Source organism: Pagrus major, chromosome 11 (assembly GCF_040436345.1).
Source record: "Pagrus major chromosome 11, Pma_NU_1.0".
NCBI lineage: Eukaryota > Metazoa > Chordata > Actinopteri > Spariformes > Sparidae > Pagrus > Pagrus major.
The window spans coordinates 22,263,679-22,280,883 of NC_133225.1; the positions used below are offsets into that span (position 1 = coordinate 22,263,679).

The 17,205-nt window shown below is 40.0% G+C and overlaps 1 protein-coding gene across 1 annotated transcript; it reads left to right on the forward strand.

Moving 5' to 3' along the window:
• The first annotated feature begins 4,558 nt into the window (after window positions 1-4,558).
• On the forward strand, window positions 4,559-12,471 carry ttc22 (tetratricopeptide repeat domain 22). The gene is made up of 8 exons (XM_073476473.1): window positions 4,559-4,821; window positions 6,278-6,578; window positions 6,947-7,002; window positions 7,085-7,200; window positions 7,357-7,475; window positions 11,234-11,395; window positions 11,700-11,852; window positions 11,935-12,471. The coding sequence occupies exons 1-8, from the start codon at window positions 4,559-4,561 to the stop codon at window positions 12,469-12,471; spliced, it is 1,707 nt and encodes a 568-aa protein (XP_073332574.1).
• The last annotated feature ends 4,734 nt before the right edge of the window (window positions 12,472-17,205 follow it).

Consider the following 17,205-nt stretch of genomic DNA (forward strand, 5'->3'; position numbering starts at 1 on the left):
GACGTATTGTAGTGGTTTGGGGTCAGATTAAATGTTTCTGTCAATGGAAATATACATGGTCTCAGAAATTCAATAAGGTTTGGGGTGAGCATAGGTTTCCCCCTAACATTTTCCTTTTAGCTTAAGAAGGAAAGCATTTTAACATTTTCTTCCACATCTATATCTGGGGACTGTCTCGTCCACAAGTCCTGATTAACATAGACACATGGCTAACTTTCCAGGTTTTAACCATGATGAAACTGAATGGTAAATGGTGAATAGAATTGTGTTTACAAAGCGAATTTCTGCTCTGTCGGACCACTCAGAGTGCTTTACAACACTTGCCACATTAAAGGATAAGTTCACCCAAATATTAAAATTCAGTCATCATCTACTCACCCTCATGCTGATGGAAAGCTCGATGAGGTTTTGCAGTCCACAAAACATTTCTGGAGCTTCACAGCAAAACAGTGTTGCAGCATTCTCTGAAACAACTGAAGTGGATGGTGAACAACAGAAACAAAAACTTAAAATGGCTCCATACAGCTTGGAGTCTAAGTCTCCCGAAGCCCTGAGATCCCAAATTGATTTGTAAATACGTAATATCGTAAATATCCACAACCTTTTCAGGGCTGAAATCTTCTCTGTAGCTGCTATGCTAAAAGTGAACCCCCCTCTGAAGTAGTTGCATGAGCAGGAGGGTGTAAATATTGTCTTATCAAATCAATTTGGGATCTTTGAGCTTTCAGACACTTGGATTATGCCGGACCATCTGTATGCAGCCATTTTATACTTTCTTTCAGTTGTGTTCTCATCCACCTCAGTGGTGTAGGAGAATACAGCAACACTGTTTTGCTGTGAAGCTCCAGAAATCAGCATGGGGGTGAGTAGATAATGACTGGATTTTCATTTTTGGGTGAATTTATCCTTTAACCCGTTTGCACACTGACGGCTGCCATGGATACTGCACTTCATTACCAAGGCGCCCCACTATATTTCTACACTCAACCACTAACACACCTTTGGTACAGCCAATAGGGGGTTGCTATCTTGGCTATGGACACTTTGACATGCAGCAAAACATGGACCTCTCTATTTGTGGACAACCTGCTCTACCTCCTGTGTCACAGCCACCCATTAATGTATGACATTTTTTGAAAAAGTAAAAAACAAATCAGGAAAATCCTGCGAGAACACCATTACTCATTATTTTGGGTAGATTTGCTCTGCTAACATTTCCTGCATACTTACCATATGTGTTAGACAGTCTTTAGAGACACTCACTGGTGTTATCTGCAGTCAGAGAAGGCCTCTGGAGAGCTGGAGAGTCGCTTTTTCCATGTGAACACTCACTCTGGGTGCCAGAGAGAAGCTGACTAAGATCGTAGTCAAACAGTGATGAAGTGGCTTAAAAAGGCAGACGACTCTCAGCTACAGTTTAAGCACTAATTAAATGTACAAGTGTGCCTCAGGGGAAGGAGGGATAAAAGGGGGAGCCTGCATTAAAATCTGGGATGGACAGCATTAAACCACAAAAGGTTAAAAGCAGGATTGAGGATGTGAAGTGGATTAAGGGTGTGTCACTCCTTCTGGTATGGCACAAGAGCTGTTAGATCCTCCTTTTCTTCAGTTAGATGCTGATCATACAGTACAATACATTGTGAATTATTAAATCCCTCTATTATTAATAAAGCTTTGAACACAAGATAGTGAAAGTGCAACAAAAGGTATGGATACCTGAGGAGAGCTCATTTTAGAGAGAGGGGATATAAAGGTATAAAGTCTGGATTAATAAGGCTTTCCTGTGATCCCATGATCCTTTGTGTTCAGTGTCACATCTTGTGAGGGGCCCCCGATTTCCCATCTATGCTCCTGTCGATGTGAATGTAACATCTCTGCAGAGAAGCATTTCAGAGAACTTTGATGCTTGACTGCTGCCATCTTTGCTCTCGTTCATGTTCACAGTGTAGCAGGAAACCTTATTCTCAACCATGACTGTCTGCATGTTATTCTCCATCAGTTATTCGCCGTCCTTTGTGCCAGAAATTAAGATAGACATCAAAACAATTAAGTAGGTTAACAAGGGGTTAGACTGAAAGCAAAAGGACCTTTATCAGCATGTGGGACACATATCTTAATCCTGCTTTAAAGGGGAGTACTGCAATGGCGACAGGGATTATTGAGGGTCAACATCTCCCCCATAATACCTTTGTTTTGTCCCGATGCTGCTGGGATGTAAAACCTATCATCCAAACTGGAGTTTTTATGAGCAAAATCCTTTTGCCTTGGAGGGTGCACACACACAAACAAGATGTAATGTGTAATCATTATGTTACCATGCAATCAGCCTGGTATCCACGAGGGCCACCATGGCAACAGGCAAATTTTCAGACTTCTGTACACCCACATGGTACAAATGGAAAAGGCTGCCCACGAGGAGGCAGATCTGCAGTATTGAATACACATTATGTAACACCGGTAGTGACTCTCTCCCTGTTTCAAGGGCAGCACAGGTGGATCAGCACCAGCATCTGTGTGTGGGATTGTGTGTTCTCCATCATGTTTGTGTGGGTTTGCTCCAGGTGATTTGAGACATGCATGTTTGGTATTTAAAGTGACCTGCGCGCTCTGTGATCTGATGGTCCACTGCTTACAGCTGTAAACTATTCCATTTCAGATAGGACTCACTCTTCTTTCCTGCTTCCTGTTTTCTACTTAAATGTTCAGAAAACCCACGCCTTCTCCGTCTTTGAGTTACTGAGTAATCTAACATCATGCTGCCCCTGTCGTTCCCCCCAATCTTTGCCCCAGTCATACATACAGGGTGACCAGGTGTCCCACAGTGGGACTCCCACTACATGTGGGACTACGCAGCATTTTGTTATCCCTTGTGTGGGATGATGTCCCACATTTTGTTTGGCTATAGTTTTCAAAAGTCAAATTACCGCAGGACAGACACTTTTAACACACTGTCCTAAGTTCTGGCTTTTATCCAATTGCTGTTTTATCCATGGTACTTTGTTTTATGTCAATCAAACTGCACAAATGTGGCTTAAAGGTTTACCTGTCACCATCTTTGCTGCCTATGCTACACCCAATTGAGGTGGTATGTGATGTAAACTTAAACAAGTAGGCAGTGTGACTAATCCTTGCTTGCTCATGGGGGAAATGTGGGGTCTCTATATAAATTAATCGAGGAGTATGGTCTAGACCTGCTCAATTTGGAAAGTGTCATGAGATGATTTTGTTGTGATTTGGCGCTATACAAATAAAGATTGATTGATTTATTGAGTGATAGTAACAGCAGCTTGTACCAATGGATCAAGAGACGGTGGTAGTAAGTTAGAGATTGCGAAAAAAAACAAACATTGTGATTGGTGATTCCTTTAATCCTTGAATATTGACAGTACTCCTTGAAACTTACTTCTTCTTCTTCTATTAGCCTTGTTATATCTACGTTTCCCTTACTATAATCCTTCTGGACTTTTTTGTAATCACTTTTGTTCCCTCCTACAGCTATTACTTCACCCCTGTTGTTAGAGAGGAGCTGATCTCTCTTTGAATTATCTCTCCAAAGGTCTTTCATGTGCAGAGCTGAGGCTCTCTGGAGTTTTCCCCACTCTTGCTTTAGAGCTCGCACTTGCTTGGGAACCACTTTTGATCTGTAAATCTCCTCAAGACACTGCATGTGATGGTGGAGTTACGGCATTAAACACGGCTCTGTTTGGGTCTACTGTCAGTCTGGTTTATTATAATACAAGTTTACCCTCTGGTGGAAGAGTTTGGATTAGTATGCAAAAGTGTTCAGAAACAAAAATGTGCTTATCGCGTGTGTATCATCTTCTAAGATAGTGTTGTGACTTACAGGACAGCGAAGATGCACAGTCAATTATTGCTTTTGTTGAATATCTCCTCTCTGTGTTTACACGCTCTGTCAACAATGCATCAAACAGCTGAGAGGTTATTTGGCCAATCTGTGATGTCTACATGAGAATGTTTGTTGAAATGAAAGGTTATTTAGAGTAGTATCACAGAAAAGGAAGAGCATTTCTGTGAGTTATCTTCAGCATTTCAGTCACACTGATCCTGATGGGTCACATTCTTCTGTTAGCTATAGCTGACACAGGCCGGAGCAGAGGGGGGGTAACATAAAGATTTCCCTAAACAAGGCTTCAAAACAAAAACACCTATTACACAACTCGAGACATAATTATCATCCTGTCAGAAGAGACTTTAAGGGATGTCAGTTGACACTTGCCAGATGAGAAAAAATAACTCAGAAATGTTGTAATTTACTTTTTAAGGAAAAAAAAAATTAGAAGTGATGACTAAGATTTTATTTATAGATGAGAATAAAAGTGGGGACTTGATACAAACAGTGTGTGGGATAAATAAGCATCCATACTTACACTATCTCCCTTTTACACTCTATTCCACGCTCTCGTCACTCCCAGGCTGGACCAGTTCAACCTGTCTGCACCGGGATGACAACAGTGGGTGGATGAAATCTGCAACTGTCGATTGAACTCAGTTTCTCGTCTTCTTGAAGTAACAGGAGGAGCAGAAGGAGCAGGAGGCCATGGAGGCCGACAACACAGAGGACATCGAGTCCCTCATGGAGGACATGGACTACATCCCCGGCCACTTCCACCTGGACCTCAACCTCAACTGTGATCATGTTGGGCCTGTGAAGCTGAGACTCAGGGACACTTACCTGAAACAGGAGAGCCTGCGAGGCGAGCTAGAGGCTGAATCTGGATATCTGCAGTACGCTGTTCGAAATCTGCTGGGTCTGCTGGCTTTTCACCTCGAACAGCTGGACACAGCTGAGGAAATATTCAGGTGATAATACACTGTCGTCTTTTTTCATCAGAGTATTCTGATTAAGCAAGAGGCCTCATTTTGAAACACTGATGATGCATAATTTCACAAGAGATCTTGACTTGTAATGTGTTTTACAATAGAAACACCACATGTTGAAATGTGTCTTGCCACATATGCTACATAATTGCTGTGAGATAACCGACCACACTAAATGCCTACAGCATGAGCAGAGGCAGCACAGACGCCCAACCCAACCTTTACCGACTACCTTAAAACATCAACCAAAATCAAGACCCACCCTGTCATAAATTCACAGCCATCTTAAATGCAGCCTCCTGCACATAACAAACATACTATTAGCACGACACCACAAAGATGGCTCGTCTGACTTGGACAGATAAGATCGCTGAGCACGAATAACAAAAATATGAGTTGCTCCTGTAATATGCAAATATTAATCTTTTTCATATTGCTAACTCTGCTCTCTAGATATAAGACTTAACTTAATTACACCCACTGTGAAGCACAATTTTGTATTGCAATGTAATTATGCCCTGTTTAACCAATACACTGTCTTATTTTATTATCTCTTTCAAGCTTTGTGCGGCTGTACTTAGGTACAGTAGTGCTTTGTGTTATTTGCTAATGTTAGCTTGCTAATATGCCCCAAATAACAAGGCTAACCTGCTAAAGATTTAGCATGTATAATGATTAGAGTATTCACCATCTTAGTTGGGAATGTTAGCATGATAATGTTCTCTTATTAGCACTAAACATAAAGTACAGCCGGGGCTGATGGGTCTGTTGTACCTCCACCAAGGAGGTTATATTTTTGCATTTGTTTGTTTGTTTGTTGTTCGGTTGGTTTGTAAGCCAGACTGCAGGAAAACTACAGAAAGGATTTCCACAAAACTTGGAGGGAGGATGGATCTCGACCCGGAATAGACCCCATTCATTGTTGGTGTGAACCTGCATAAAGGGACAGATCCAGGAATCTTTTCTCACCTTCTTTAACATTGCAAGACGTTTTTCGCCATTTATGATAAAAAAAAAATCCAGATCTAGTGGATTTAGGTATGTTTCATTTGATATTGGATAAGGTCTGACTGAATTAAAGGGGACTGTTGGGCTTTGGCGGAGGTATGCGCTCTATTGAGGGCAGTTCTAGTTTGTACTAAAAGTATTTAGTCTTACACCAAACAACTATATATAATTTTGTCCATCCATCTGTGCCAGTGTCAAGACTTTTCACTAATGCTAAAAAAAGTCAAACCCATGGTGACACCAGAGGAAAAATCAGGGGGTGACCATGGAAGTGTTTTCAAAATTTCACAGTCGTCTAATCTTAAATTGTATGTTTTATCATGTATTTTTGCGGAAAAAAGATTGACACGTCATGGAATAACTTCTGTTACTGCAGACCTTTGGGGACCTTTTTTTAACCCCACTCTCTCTGTGTATGTTGGCCTTTCAGAAGCATTTGTAAAGAAGACCCTGGTAACCTCAATGCCTGGGCCAACCTGGGCTACGTGTACGACAAGCTGGGCAGGGAGCTGGATGCAGGGGAGTGTGTCGAGAAAGTGTCCCACTTTATGGGCTTAGAAGCTGGAGCGGCCTCTCAGGACGAGAGCAGGCTCCTAGCGGCTCGCTGCCTGGCTGAGCAGGCCTACGTGTATCCGTATGATGTGGAGCTGGACAGTGAGGACCTCCTGAGAGAGAGGCTGATGGCAGCTCTGAGACTTTACAACAGAGCCCTGGACTATGGGGGTCAGCTGGTGAGATGGAAACAAACAAATACAGTAATAGCATTTTATTGGGTAGTATATCATCTGTGTTATAAATGAGATATTTTTGAATCTTTTATTCTCAGAGTCATTTGACTTGTGTGCATTATGCTCAGAAATTTTAAGAATATGAATCCTAGCTCACAATAGCATGGGTTTAATATATATTTCAACAAAGTTTCCCTTAGCATACTATTTTTATTAAGGACAAGTGCAAAAGTATGTTCATTTGGGTGGAATTGCAATTAAAAAACCCTGCTGGGCATGTACCTCAAGACTTACATATTTATTTATGCACAATAACTGTCTTTTGTATTCCTAACTAAAGACTGTTAGTGAAGAATATTGTTGTTTTTCAGATACCAACAGAGGAAAAACGAAGCTGGTATTTTAAAATGGCAACCATCTACATAAGGTACAACACTGGCATCAAACAATGAGCACTTCTTCACTTCATGTGGAAATATTACTTTGGTTAAGTCATTTTCTCGCTGCAGACTGGACGACATCGTAAAGACCAGAGACGACTCTGAATACTCCAGACTCCCCCACTACAATAAGGGACTGAAGCTTCTCAAAGAAACACTAGAATCTGAGAAAACAAGATATAAAGGTAAACACCTCCATGAGTTTGTGCTTTGTTTTTGGTGATTTAAGATGTTGTTACACATAGAAGTTACCACAATTTGTTCAACCTTGAAGGAGACTAGCAACAATCTTTAGATTAAAGTAAAGTGGTAAAAACTCTGATTCTGGTCTGTCCCCTCAGCTCTTGCCTGGTGTTATGTTGGCATCATGTTGGAGAGAAAGGAAGAGTTCACCACTGTTCCCATGTCTGTACATGACTGTGGCTACTCAGCCTCTGATCCTCTGTCCTGTTATGGAACTGTAAGTGAACCTTAACATGTAGATCTCTGAACAGATACCAGACAAGCTAGGAGAAAGACTATCTTACCAAGACCTGTCTAAAAACTAATCTGGTACACGGCCTGTAACTTAATTGTTCCTGTAACTTTAATTTAAATGTTCGGTAACCAGTCAGTAATTTCAGTTGAACATTCTGTTGCTATTAGCGACCACTGCTAGCACAGCTCTATATCAGTTTAGCTTACATTGTTAGCGTTAGCCTAGGCTACATCTGCTATTTTGTCAGATTTCCAACCAAACCTATTGACAGGCACGTTTGATCTCATTAGTGGGCTGTGCTACGCAAAGCCCACTATGGACACCTCTATAGCAAAGCTATAGGTGTCCATAGTGGGCTGTGCGAAGCACAGCCCACTATTGTTCTTCACCGGGCCTCTTTTTTATTATTCCCCCTCCTCAGTTTTTGGCGCGTAACTTGCCCCGCACCGTTGAGCGCACACAAACAAAAAATACATCAAAACGTGCGCCTCGATCGGGCGAGGGGTGCTATTATTTTTATCTCCAAAAAATTAATTTTTCGCGTCGTAAGACGCGAAAAACTGCGACAAATTTCCCATAAGGAATGAATGGGACGAGGTAAAAAAAATCGCAAATCTGCGACGTTTTTCAAACATCTCCTGCTCTGGCCTACGTTCACCTAGAAACACCATTCAAACTTTAAAATGTAGGCACGGGTCTTGTCTATTTAAGTCGTATTTGAACATTTTTCCTACGATGTTTCGTTTTTGAACAGTGACGCTTTAAAGATGGTGAGTGAATTTTGAAGAATTTTGAAAATTTTAGTTTTTTCAATGATTGTGTATTGCGGAATGTTCGTGCAGAGCCAACTGCCAGAGTGGGAGAGACTCAAAAAAAACTCTCAGAAATTCTCTCTTTCTCTGACGACCCCAGCCACAAATTACACAGTAGAAATGTGATTTTTTCATAGAGTTGTAGCCACACTTGTCTTCTTTCTCCCAATGTGTCTAGTTTATCAGTAGGATTTACGGTTTTTGATTTATCTGCCCCTAACCGACAAGAGTAGCTCTCAACTGCTCCATTTACTCCAATGTTAATCGGGAGGAGGATTTTCCAGGATTTTCCAAACTGCACCTGTTTTTAACTCGCTCCTATTACCACATTTTAGAAGCTAGGACCACAAAAAATTATGGCTGTGTTCTTTAAGGCCTTTCTGGCTTGATGGTGAAGAAATTTTGCCCATATCATGTTTGGTTTTGAAGATATAGCACTAGTTTGAAGTCCTGCTTCTGAGCCAAAAGTCACTCTCAGATCAGCTCTGTCACAGACAGCAGCTGTGGTCACAGGCCGTTGCTAGGGGGTTCCGACAACCATCACCGTAGCAACCGAGATCAACTGGGCCAGCAGAGACACACAATTCATATTCACCCTGTCTAACTTTCGGCGCTTAACTCGTGCCGCACCGTTGAGCGCACACAAACAAAAAATATATCAACACGTGCGGCTCGATCGGACTCGGTGTGCTATTATTTTTATCTCCAGAATATTAATTTTTTTTAAAAAACAAACTTTTCCATAAGCAATGAATGGGATGAGGTCAAAAAACTTGCAAATCTGCCACTTTTTCAAACATCTCCTGCTCTGGCCTATGTTCACCTACAAACACCGTTCAAACTTTAAAATGTAGGCACGGGTCTTGTGTACTTAAGTTGTATTTGAACTTTTTTCCTACGATGTTTTGTTTTTGAACCCTGACCCTTTAATGATGGTGAGTGATTTTGGAAAAATTCAGGATTTTCAATGATTGTGTATGGCAGAATGTTGATGCAGCAGGCTGCAGGAGCCAAATGACAGAGTGGGAGAGACTCAAAAAAACTCTCAGAAATTCTCTCTTTCTGTGACGACCCCAGCCACAAATTACACAGTAGAACAGTGATTTTTCACAGAGTTGTAGCCACACTTGTCTTCTTTCTCCCAATGTATCTACTTTATTAGTAGGATTTACAGTTTTTGATTCATCTGCCTCTAACCGACAAGAGTAGCTCTCAACTGCTCCATTCACTTCAATGTAAATCACACACACGCAGACAGGCAGGCAGGCAGGCAGGCAGGCAGGCAGACAGACAGACGACACAAACACACACAGAGACAGACACACACACAGACATGCAGCGCAGCACAGCCCACTCTCGCGATTTCCCAACGGGGAATTGTCTAGTTTTCAAATGTCCTTGGAGGATTATCTGGAGGTACTCCATTTAATACCTATTTTGTGACACTTATTTGTAATAGAGAACAGAAGTCACGCCCCTTCTGGTTTGCTCCATGGCACCTTATTTCGGAAAAACTGTACATGGTTGTGAACGGAGAGAGACAAATAATTTTCTGATCCAGCTAGAGTTGTGCGATGAGCTACACATGTGGTGTTTGTCAATTTAAAACATCATATTTGACTTGAGAAAGTCTCAATTTGTCATAAAACGAATGAGACTGTGAAAATATGTAATTATAAAGACTACACAATGGTCACCAAAACCCGTAATTTAAACATTGTAGAGTTGCTCCTGTATATTAGCTTACTCACAATACTGACAAACTACCCTTTTACATAACTGCAGTTGTCAATATGACCGGTTTCATTGTGATTTTCATCTTTTTTAGTACTTTTTCTGTGCCGAGTTGGCGGCCATGTTGGTGTTGGTGACGTGTGTTGAGCGAGCCGATGTAGTTCACTGAGCGGTTTAACACAAAACCAGATGATATTTTACTTTATTTACTACAAACTGTGACTTTATTGACTTGGAAAGTCCTCTTTTAAATTGACAAACATCATATGTGTAGTTCATGGCACAATTCAAGCAGGATCAAAAAATGTGTCTCTTTCCATTCACTACTATACATATTTTTTCCGAAATAAGGTCCCATGGGGTCCACCGGAAGGGGCATGACTTCAGCTCTCTATAGAAGATATTAAAATTGCTATTTCTACATTAAGTATGATACTGGCTGTAAGCTGTCAGAGGCTAATGTGTTGCTAATACCACATTAACTGTTGAAGGCGTTATTGATAACATTCAGCCACTACATGTGACATTACAGCTCCCCCTACCATTGCACTCCCGCCAAAACACTGCAGTTGTTCTAATCATCTGCCCCCTCAAGTGGTTGCCAGTTTGTTACAGTGTCTAACGTGGCAATGGCTAGCTAGCTTATGTCAACGTTGCTAACGCTAGCCAACATTAATGTCACTTACGCTAGCAAGCTAACGTGAGGCAGTATAGTTGCTGGGTGCATACTGTGGAACTCAGACATCTTTACATTTTTTTCCACAAACTGGCAACTACCAAGACTCTTAACGCTGACAAAACATGGATACCATGTGGTTCCGGCAGCGTTATACTATTGGCTGACAAATCTCGTTAGAAACTGGAACCAGCTGTCAATTCTTACACAGAGATAAACAAAGCAGCCATTTTGTACTTTTCAGAATGATTAATTTCTTAATTTCTTCTTAATAGCTAGTTTTAAAATCACAATAATGTTTTTAAGGAAAAGAAATACTTTTCTACAAGCTCTGTTGATGTATTTTTCTTAATGATTTATTATGATCTACATAAAAAAAATTATCAATATGATAAGTGACTGTAATATACTGTATGTCTTAGATGTTTTACTGCAAGTTCAGTCCTGCTCTTTACAAGAGAATTTGGGCTCCGTCTTATTTTGACCATAACATACAGTTTAACTGTCTGTGTCCTCAGGCTATTAACTTGGCCAGTGATGATGCATTCACCCTGAACCTTCTGGCAAAAATCTTCTTTCTGTTGGGGAAACATGAGATGGCCACAGGGATTTGTAACATGGCCCTAAACGTGCTCCCCGACCCGGAGCTCAACTGGCAGGCCTACTGCACCCGTGCAAAGGTACAGCAGCTGAAGCACATCAAGTCAATGGCAAAACCAAGCTGGCAGAACTCAGTCAATTAGTATGTATGTTGGAGAATTTGCATTAATTTAAACTGGCTTAAAGATGCATAGAATTCACATACTGGTTCAAGTAGATCTAATGTTTGAGCTTGTTTGAACTATAAATGTTTCTGCTGTTATGGTAAAAGTGGTAATGTTATACTCAAATCACTTGCATAAAGTGATTTCCATACACATGATAAAATAAAGATGTTCATAAAAAGTTGTATAATGTTAATATTTATGAACTTTTTCCTTTTAGATCAATATGATGCTCTACGTCAGGGACCTGGAAATAGCAAAACATGGTCAAGGTGGAATCCCAGACCGGCAGAAGCTTACTGAGGCCAGAAAAGACTTGGACAAGGTCCTGACTGTACGTCCATGTCTGCGGACTCACCTAGAGATGGCACAGGTAAAGAGACAAATTACTAATGATCAACAGAGAAGGATTTTCTACAGCAACAATGTTTTTAGATGAATGTCTTTCCCTTTAGGTGTTCTACTACATGGGTGTAGATGCACTCCAGGAGAGTCTCTTGGTGGATGAGGGGGCAGTGAACAGTGCACTGGTCAGTCTGTCCCATGCCCTGAAGTTTGAGCTGGGTGACAGCTTGCCGGACCTCCACGTGCTGCGAGGACGCTGCCTCCTGCTGAAGGGTGAGGAGCAGAACGCTGCAGACTGCTTCAAACAGGCTGTGGAGCTGGAGAGACCAGGGAGCACCGACACCACAGCCCTGCGCTGCCTCCTACAGGCCCTCCTGACTCTCTTCATGCAGGGAGGCTCTGATCCCAGCCTGGCCATCACCCAGCTTGAGCTGTGGGTACAAAAGGCAGAGGAGAGGTACCCTGGGGATGCTGTGAAGGCAGAGCTGAAGTGCCTTTACAGGACTCACACAGCAGAGGTCACAGAGTTATCGAGGGCTCTGATCAGCACAGGCAGAATGGACCTAGTGAGGAGGCTACTGGAAACGGTGGTGCCTAAAAAACTGGTCAAGAAGAGACCAATGGCAAGATCTTTCTCCTACGCATGAGGCCAATATGTGACTTTACAGGCTCGTGAGCAAACCAGACCAGACATGCAGTAATTAATGAACTTCATGACAGCATTTCACAGATTAAAATGAACAACAGCGATGCACTGTAACTGAGATGTCTTTACTGTAACTGTTTTTAAGCTGTGATTCTTCAATTATTTACCTGTTTTTTGGGGAATTTGGGAAGAGCAACTTTTGGAAAGGTTGGATCTACAAACGAACCTACAGTTACAGTGTTACAGCTCAGAAAGATTGTCCTTTAAAGCTTCTAGTATGTTAAAATCTTACTGGCCACACAGCTCAAGTTGGGTGATGGCCAGTTTTTGAGAGTGCTTGTATATTGTATTGTATATTCATAATAAAGTGGATATAGTCAGTCCTGTTTAGTCCTTCCATAGTGGCCATATAAATGTCTTAACACAAGTCTTATTTCTGCTTAGTAATATTTCATGCCAGACTACCTCTCCTTGAGTGGGATATTTTAATGCTCTACCACTGAGGACCAACAGAATCAGAAACAGATTTATTGCCAAGAGGGATTTTACATCGACGAGGAATTTTTCTTGGTGAATAAGGTGCATGCATTGAAGACAATAAACAATAAACAAACAAACAGTGACTATAATATATACAATATAAACACACAGAGGCAAAAAGTGTGGGATGGCTGATAAATAAAGACGGAAGATAAAATATAGAAGATATTAAGGTAGAGATATGCACCATTAAGATGTTACCTTGTTTATGAATGGTCCTGTTTTTGGTGCAAAAAGGATTAAATCACAAGCCTTTTAACACTTTAAAGTGACTTTTGAATCATTCATTATGTAATCTATGATTTTGATCTACAGATAGCCGACAACTTCAAAGAAAACCTGGGTTAAATGAATACAGGGTACCAGGAGGCCCTGAATTGTTTGATAACAAACCCAACAGATCACGAGAATGTGTGTGACAGAACTCTTCACTACTTTAATCAAAACACTAAAAGAGGAAATGTGTTCATCCCTTCAGTTACTTGTAGAGAGACTTGTAGGATATATCCTCACTTTAGACTGCAACAGAGTTATGAGAGACTAACTGTACTTCTTACACATACTTACACATTCCCTGGTTAAGTAAAGGCTAAATGAATATATATATATATATTAATATATATATATATATATATATATATATATATATATATATATATATATATATATATATATATATATATAGATATATATATATATATATATATATATATATACATATATATATATATATACATATATACATATATATATATTAAACCTCTATTAAAACCAATCATCAGTACAATATGGAATTTGGGCTCCCCCTTTGACGGTATCAGGAAAGACACTGTGATGCTGAATGCCGGCTTGATTGCAGATAATAAAACTAAAAACTAAAGAGATTTTGAGATGCGATCAAATGCATGTCAGTAGTCATTACTACAGTATAACATGAGAACTCAGAACATCAAATAATATAGTCGAGGGTGATGGACATGAGGTAAAATGAATGTAGGTTGCAGGTCAATTAAATGTAAATTGATAATTACATAAAGAACATTAAAATAATTAGACCAGTGAAACAACAATAAGGCAATCATAAGCTTAAATTTAGACAACGCAGTTTGTAAACTGAAAAGGGTCATGACTCATGATAAGGTCAGCTGATTGGCACGCCAAACACTGGGTGGAGCAGTTAAATGGAAGCTTTAAAAAGAACAAAGAAGAAATCAAACTTAATATTTTATAACAAGTCCAAAATGCATACATTTTTTTTTTGTGACCAATTTTTTATTCATTTTCCACACGATTTGCAGGTACACATCAACACCTAAGTATGAATAACCAAAATAATTAATTTTATCATTTGGATCAGCCAAAAGACAGTTTTTGAAACTGTATTGTCCACTGGTTGAGATTTCTCTGTAGAGACACTGATCAGCTGTATGTTAAATACAAGTCACATACAAGTCTGTATGTTATATACAAGTCAGTGTGTGTGTGTGTGTGTGTGTGTGCGTGTGCGTGTGCGTGCGTGTGTGTGTGTGTGTTTGTGTGTGTGTGTCTGTGGCTTTTAAAGGCGTTGCAAAAATGTTTTGACAACTTAGTGTCTGACTGGTTCACCACACCTCTGTTAGTTTAATCAATTGAGAAACTGTTCTTGACTATTGTTTCTGGCTGTTTTTGTGCACAGGTTCCGGTTCTGCAGCATTGTTCGGGCTCCTGTGTGACATGCCAGGAGATGCCACTCCTCAGTCCAGGCATATTCTGTCACAGCGTTCAGAGGTGGTAACAAGACTTTAAGCTTCATCAGGTAAGAGTTTGAGATTTGCTACTGAGAAATTGTAAATGTCTATTTTGAATGTGAAATGTGTTGTTTTTGTTACACAGCATCATGCACTAGTTGTATTAACCTTGTCATGAAAACATCTCTGTTATTTTGCTTCACATCTATTTACTGGTAATGAAGAGATGTATAAATGGTGATGTATGAAATCATAGACTATTTGCATTATATTGCTCGAATTTTACAAAGAAATCTGTGTTTTCAAGGCAGCTTCAGCTGTGTTTATGGTTGTAAAAATTGTCACAATCTGGCCACAGTGCAGCACAGGCCTTTGAGACACAGACACACACCCTGAGGAGTCCTGTCAACACTAGATTAGCTGAAGCAATTAAGTGAAGAGTTTTCTTCGTCACTGCAGCTTCTTTCTCTGTTGCCAATGTCTACATTTCACAACGATTGATGGACGATAATTATTTACTTTCAGTGACTGTGAAAGATTGCAATTCTTGTCACAATGCATCCGCTGGATATCATAAACCAATACGTGGTATCACACATTAGAGCTATGCAAAATACTATAGTGTTTACCATACTGTATGTAATATTATAATAAGGCCAGAGACATTGTTGCCAGAGTTGCTGTGATAATATTTCTGCAGATGTCTTACAGATGAATAGCAGTTAGTCTACTAAGATGTTTCAAAACTGAGCGCACAAAAAGTCCTTTAAAAGTCATTTATGCTCATTTTATGGTTCATGTCTTTATTTTAGGTGTCTAGAAAATGTTTACATGGTTTAGTATTTTAAAAAACACGTGATCATACATCAGTATGATATTGTGCTGCAGCACTTCTATTCACCCTCTGTCTGAACACTCAGTTTCAGCTCCTGTCTCTTTAACGCCCCCCTCCCAAAAAGCCCAGTCTTATCTTCCACATCAGCTCTGCGGGTGTTTTGGCAACCATGGCTGTGCTGGGGGTGTGGCTGAGTGCAGTGACTGTATAGTTGTGACATCATAACTTCATCATTTCTGTATACAGTCTGTCAACATTTCTCTGTGGATTTAGCATTTTGGTACTTCTACAGTGATGTAATGTAACTTAGTACATCTACTCAAGTACTGTACTTAAGAGCAACTTTGAAGTACTTTGACTTTACTTGAGTATTTCCATTTTCATCAGAGCCAAAGTAGAGAATTTTTATTTCATTGACGATCAAAAAAAACAAAAAAAACCCCAAACCATTAATTCCAATTATCAGAAAAATGCTGAAGCCGGTGTACTTTTACTTCTTTTGATACTTAATTACATTTATTGACAATAAAACTACATTTGATATCAAATACTTTAAGACTTTTACTCAAGTACTATTCGTATGGGCAACTTTAACTTTTACCAAAGTAATATTTTAACTGGATAGTTTTACTTTTACTCAAGTATGACTTTTGGCTACTTTTTACAATGCTGATACTGTCACAGTATTTATATAACACCAAAACCTGCTTACTAATCAAAACCACAGGGAAATCTCACTTTCTACATAATGGGACCTTTAAGCACTCACTGCTGCTCATTGCTATTCCTGTTATTCTTGCTACAGAGCCTACATCCGACTAATACCTCGTTCATACCACATTCATAGGTACTGAGTCAGAGTGGCACTTGTTGGTTTACCACCGTCAAACTAGAAGCCAATGGACTTGAATCTCATAATGTCAATATATTTGATACACAGACCGAAAAATGGGCGTTCATTAGAAAGATATGTGTATTTCAAAATAATTGTCTTTACAGATATGACTAATAGATGAAATCAAGAATGTGTGAATTCAAACAATGTTCTCAATAATATTCAAACTAATGTCACAAGATGGTCCAAAATCTAACCAGATCACCGACTCTCTAGGATGAATATGTGTTGTAAAAATCTCATTTCTATGAAGTACAACACAACATAATTTGACTTTTTCTGCTTTTCATTTTCAGTTAACAGGTTAATCTGAACAAGTTCAAGAGACAATGGCAATGACACCGTGGAGCACCGGTCTCTTTGACTGTTGTGATGACATGAGTTCTTGTAAGAATCAACCCCACAACTTTCACGTTATATCATACATTTCTAAATAATACATGTCCTTATTGACTCATATGAAGCCACTGTCATTACAACTCTATTTCAACATGAAATTTTGTGTTTTTCAGGCTGTTATGGTTTCTGGTGCTGCCCCTGCCTCGCCTGCACAGTTGCAGGAAAGTTTGGAGAGAACCGCTGTCTCCCATTATGTGACATACTCAGCCCTGCCATCACAGCAGCCTGTGGACTTCCTCTGTGTGTGCCTCCTGCCGTTCTCTCTATAAGGGTTGGCATTCGACACACTTATGGTATCAAGGTAAAATACTTTTATCATGTTTCAATTATTCTTTTCGA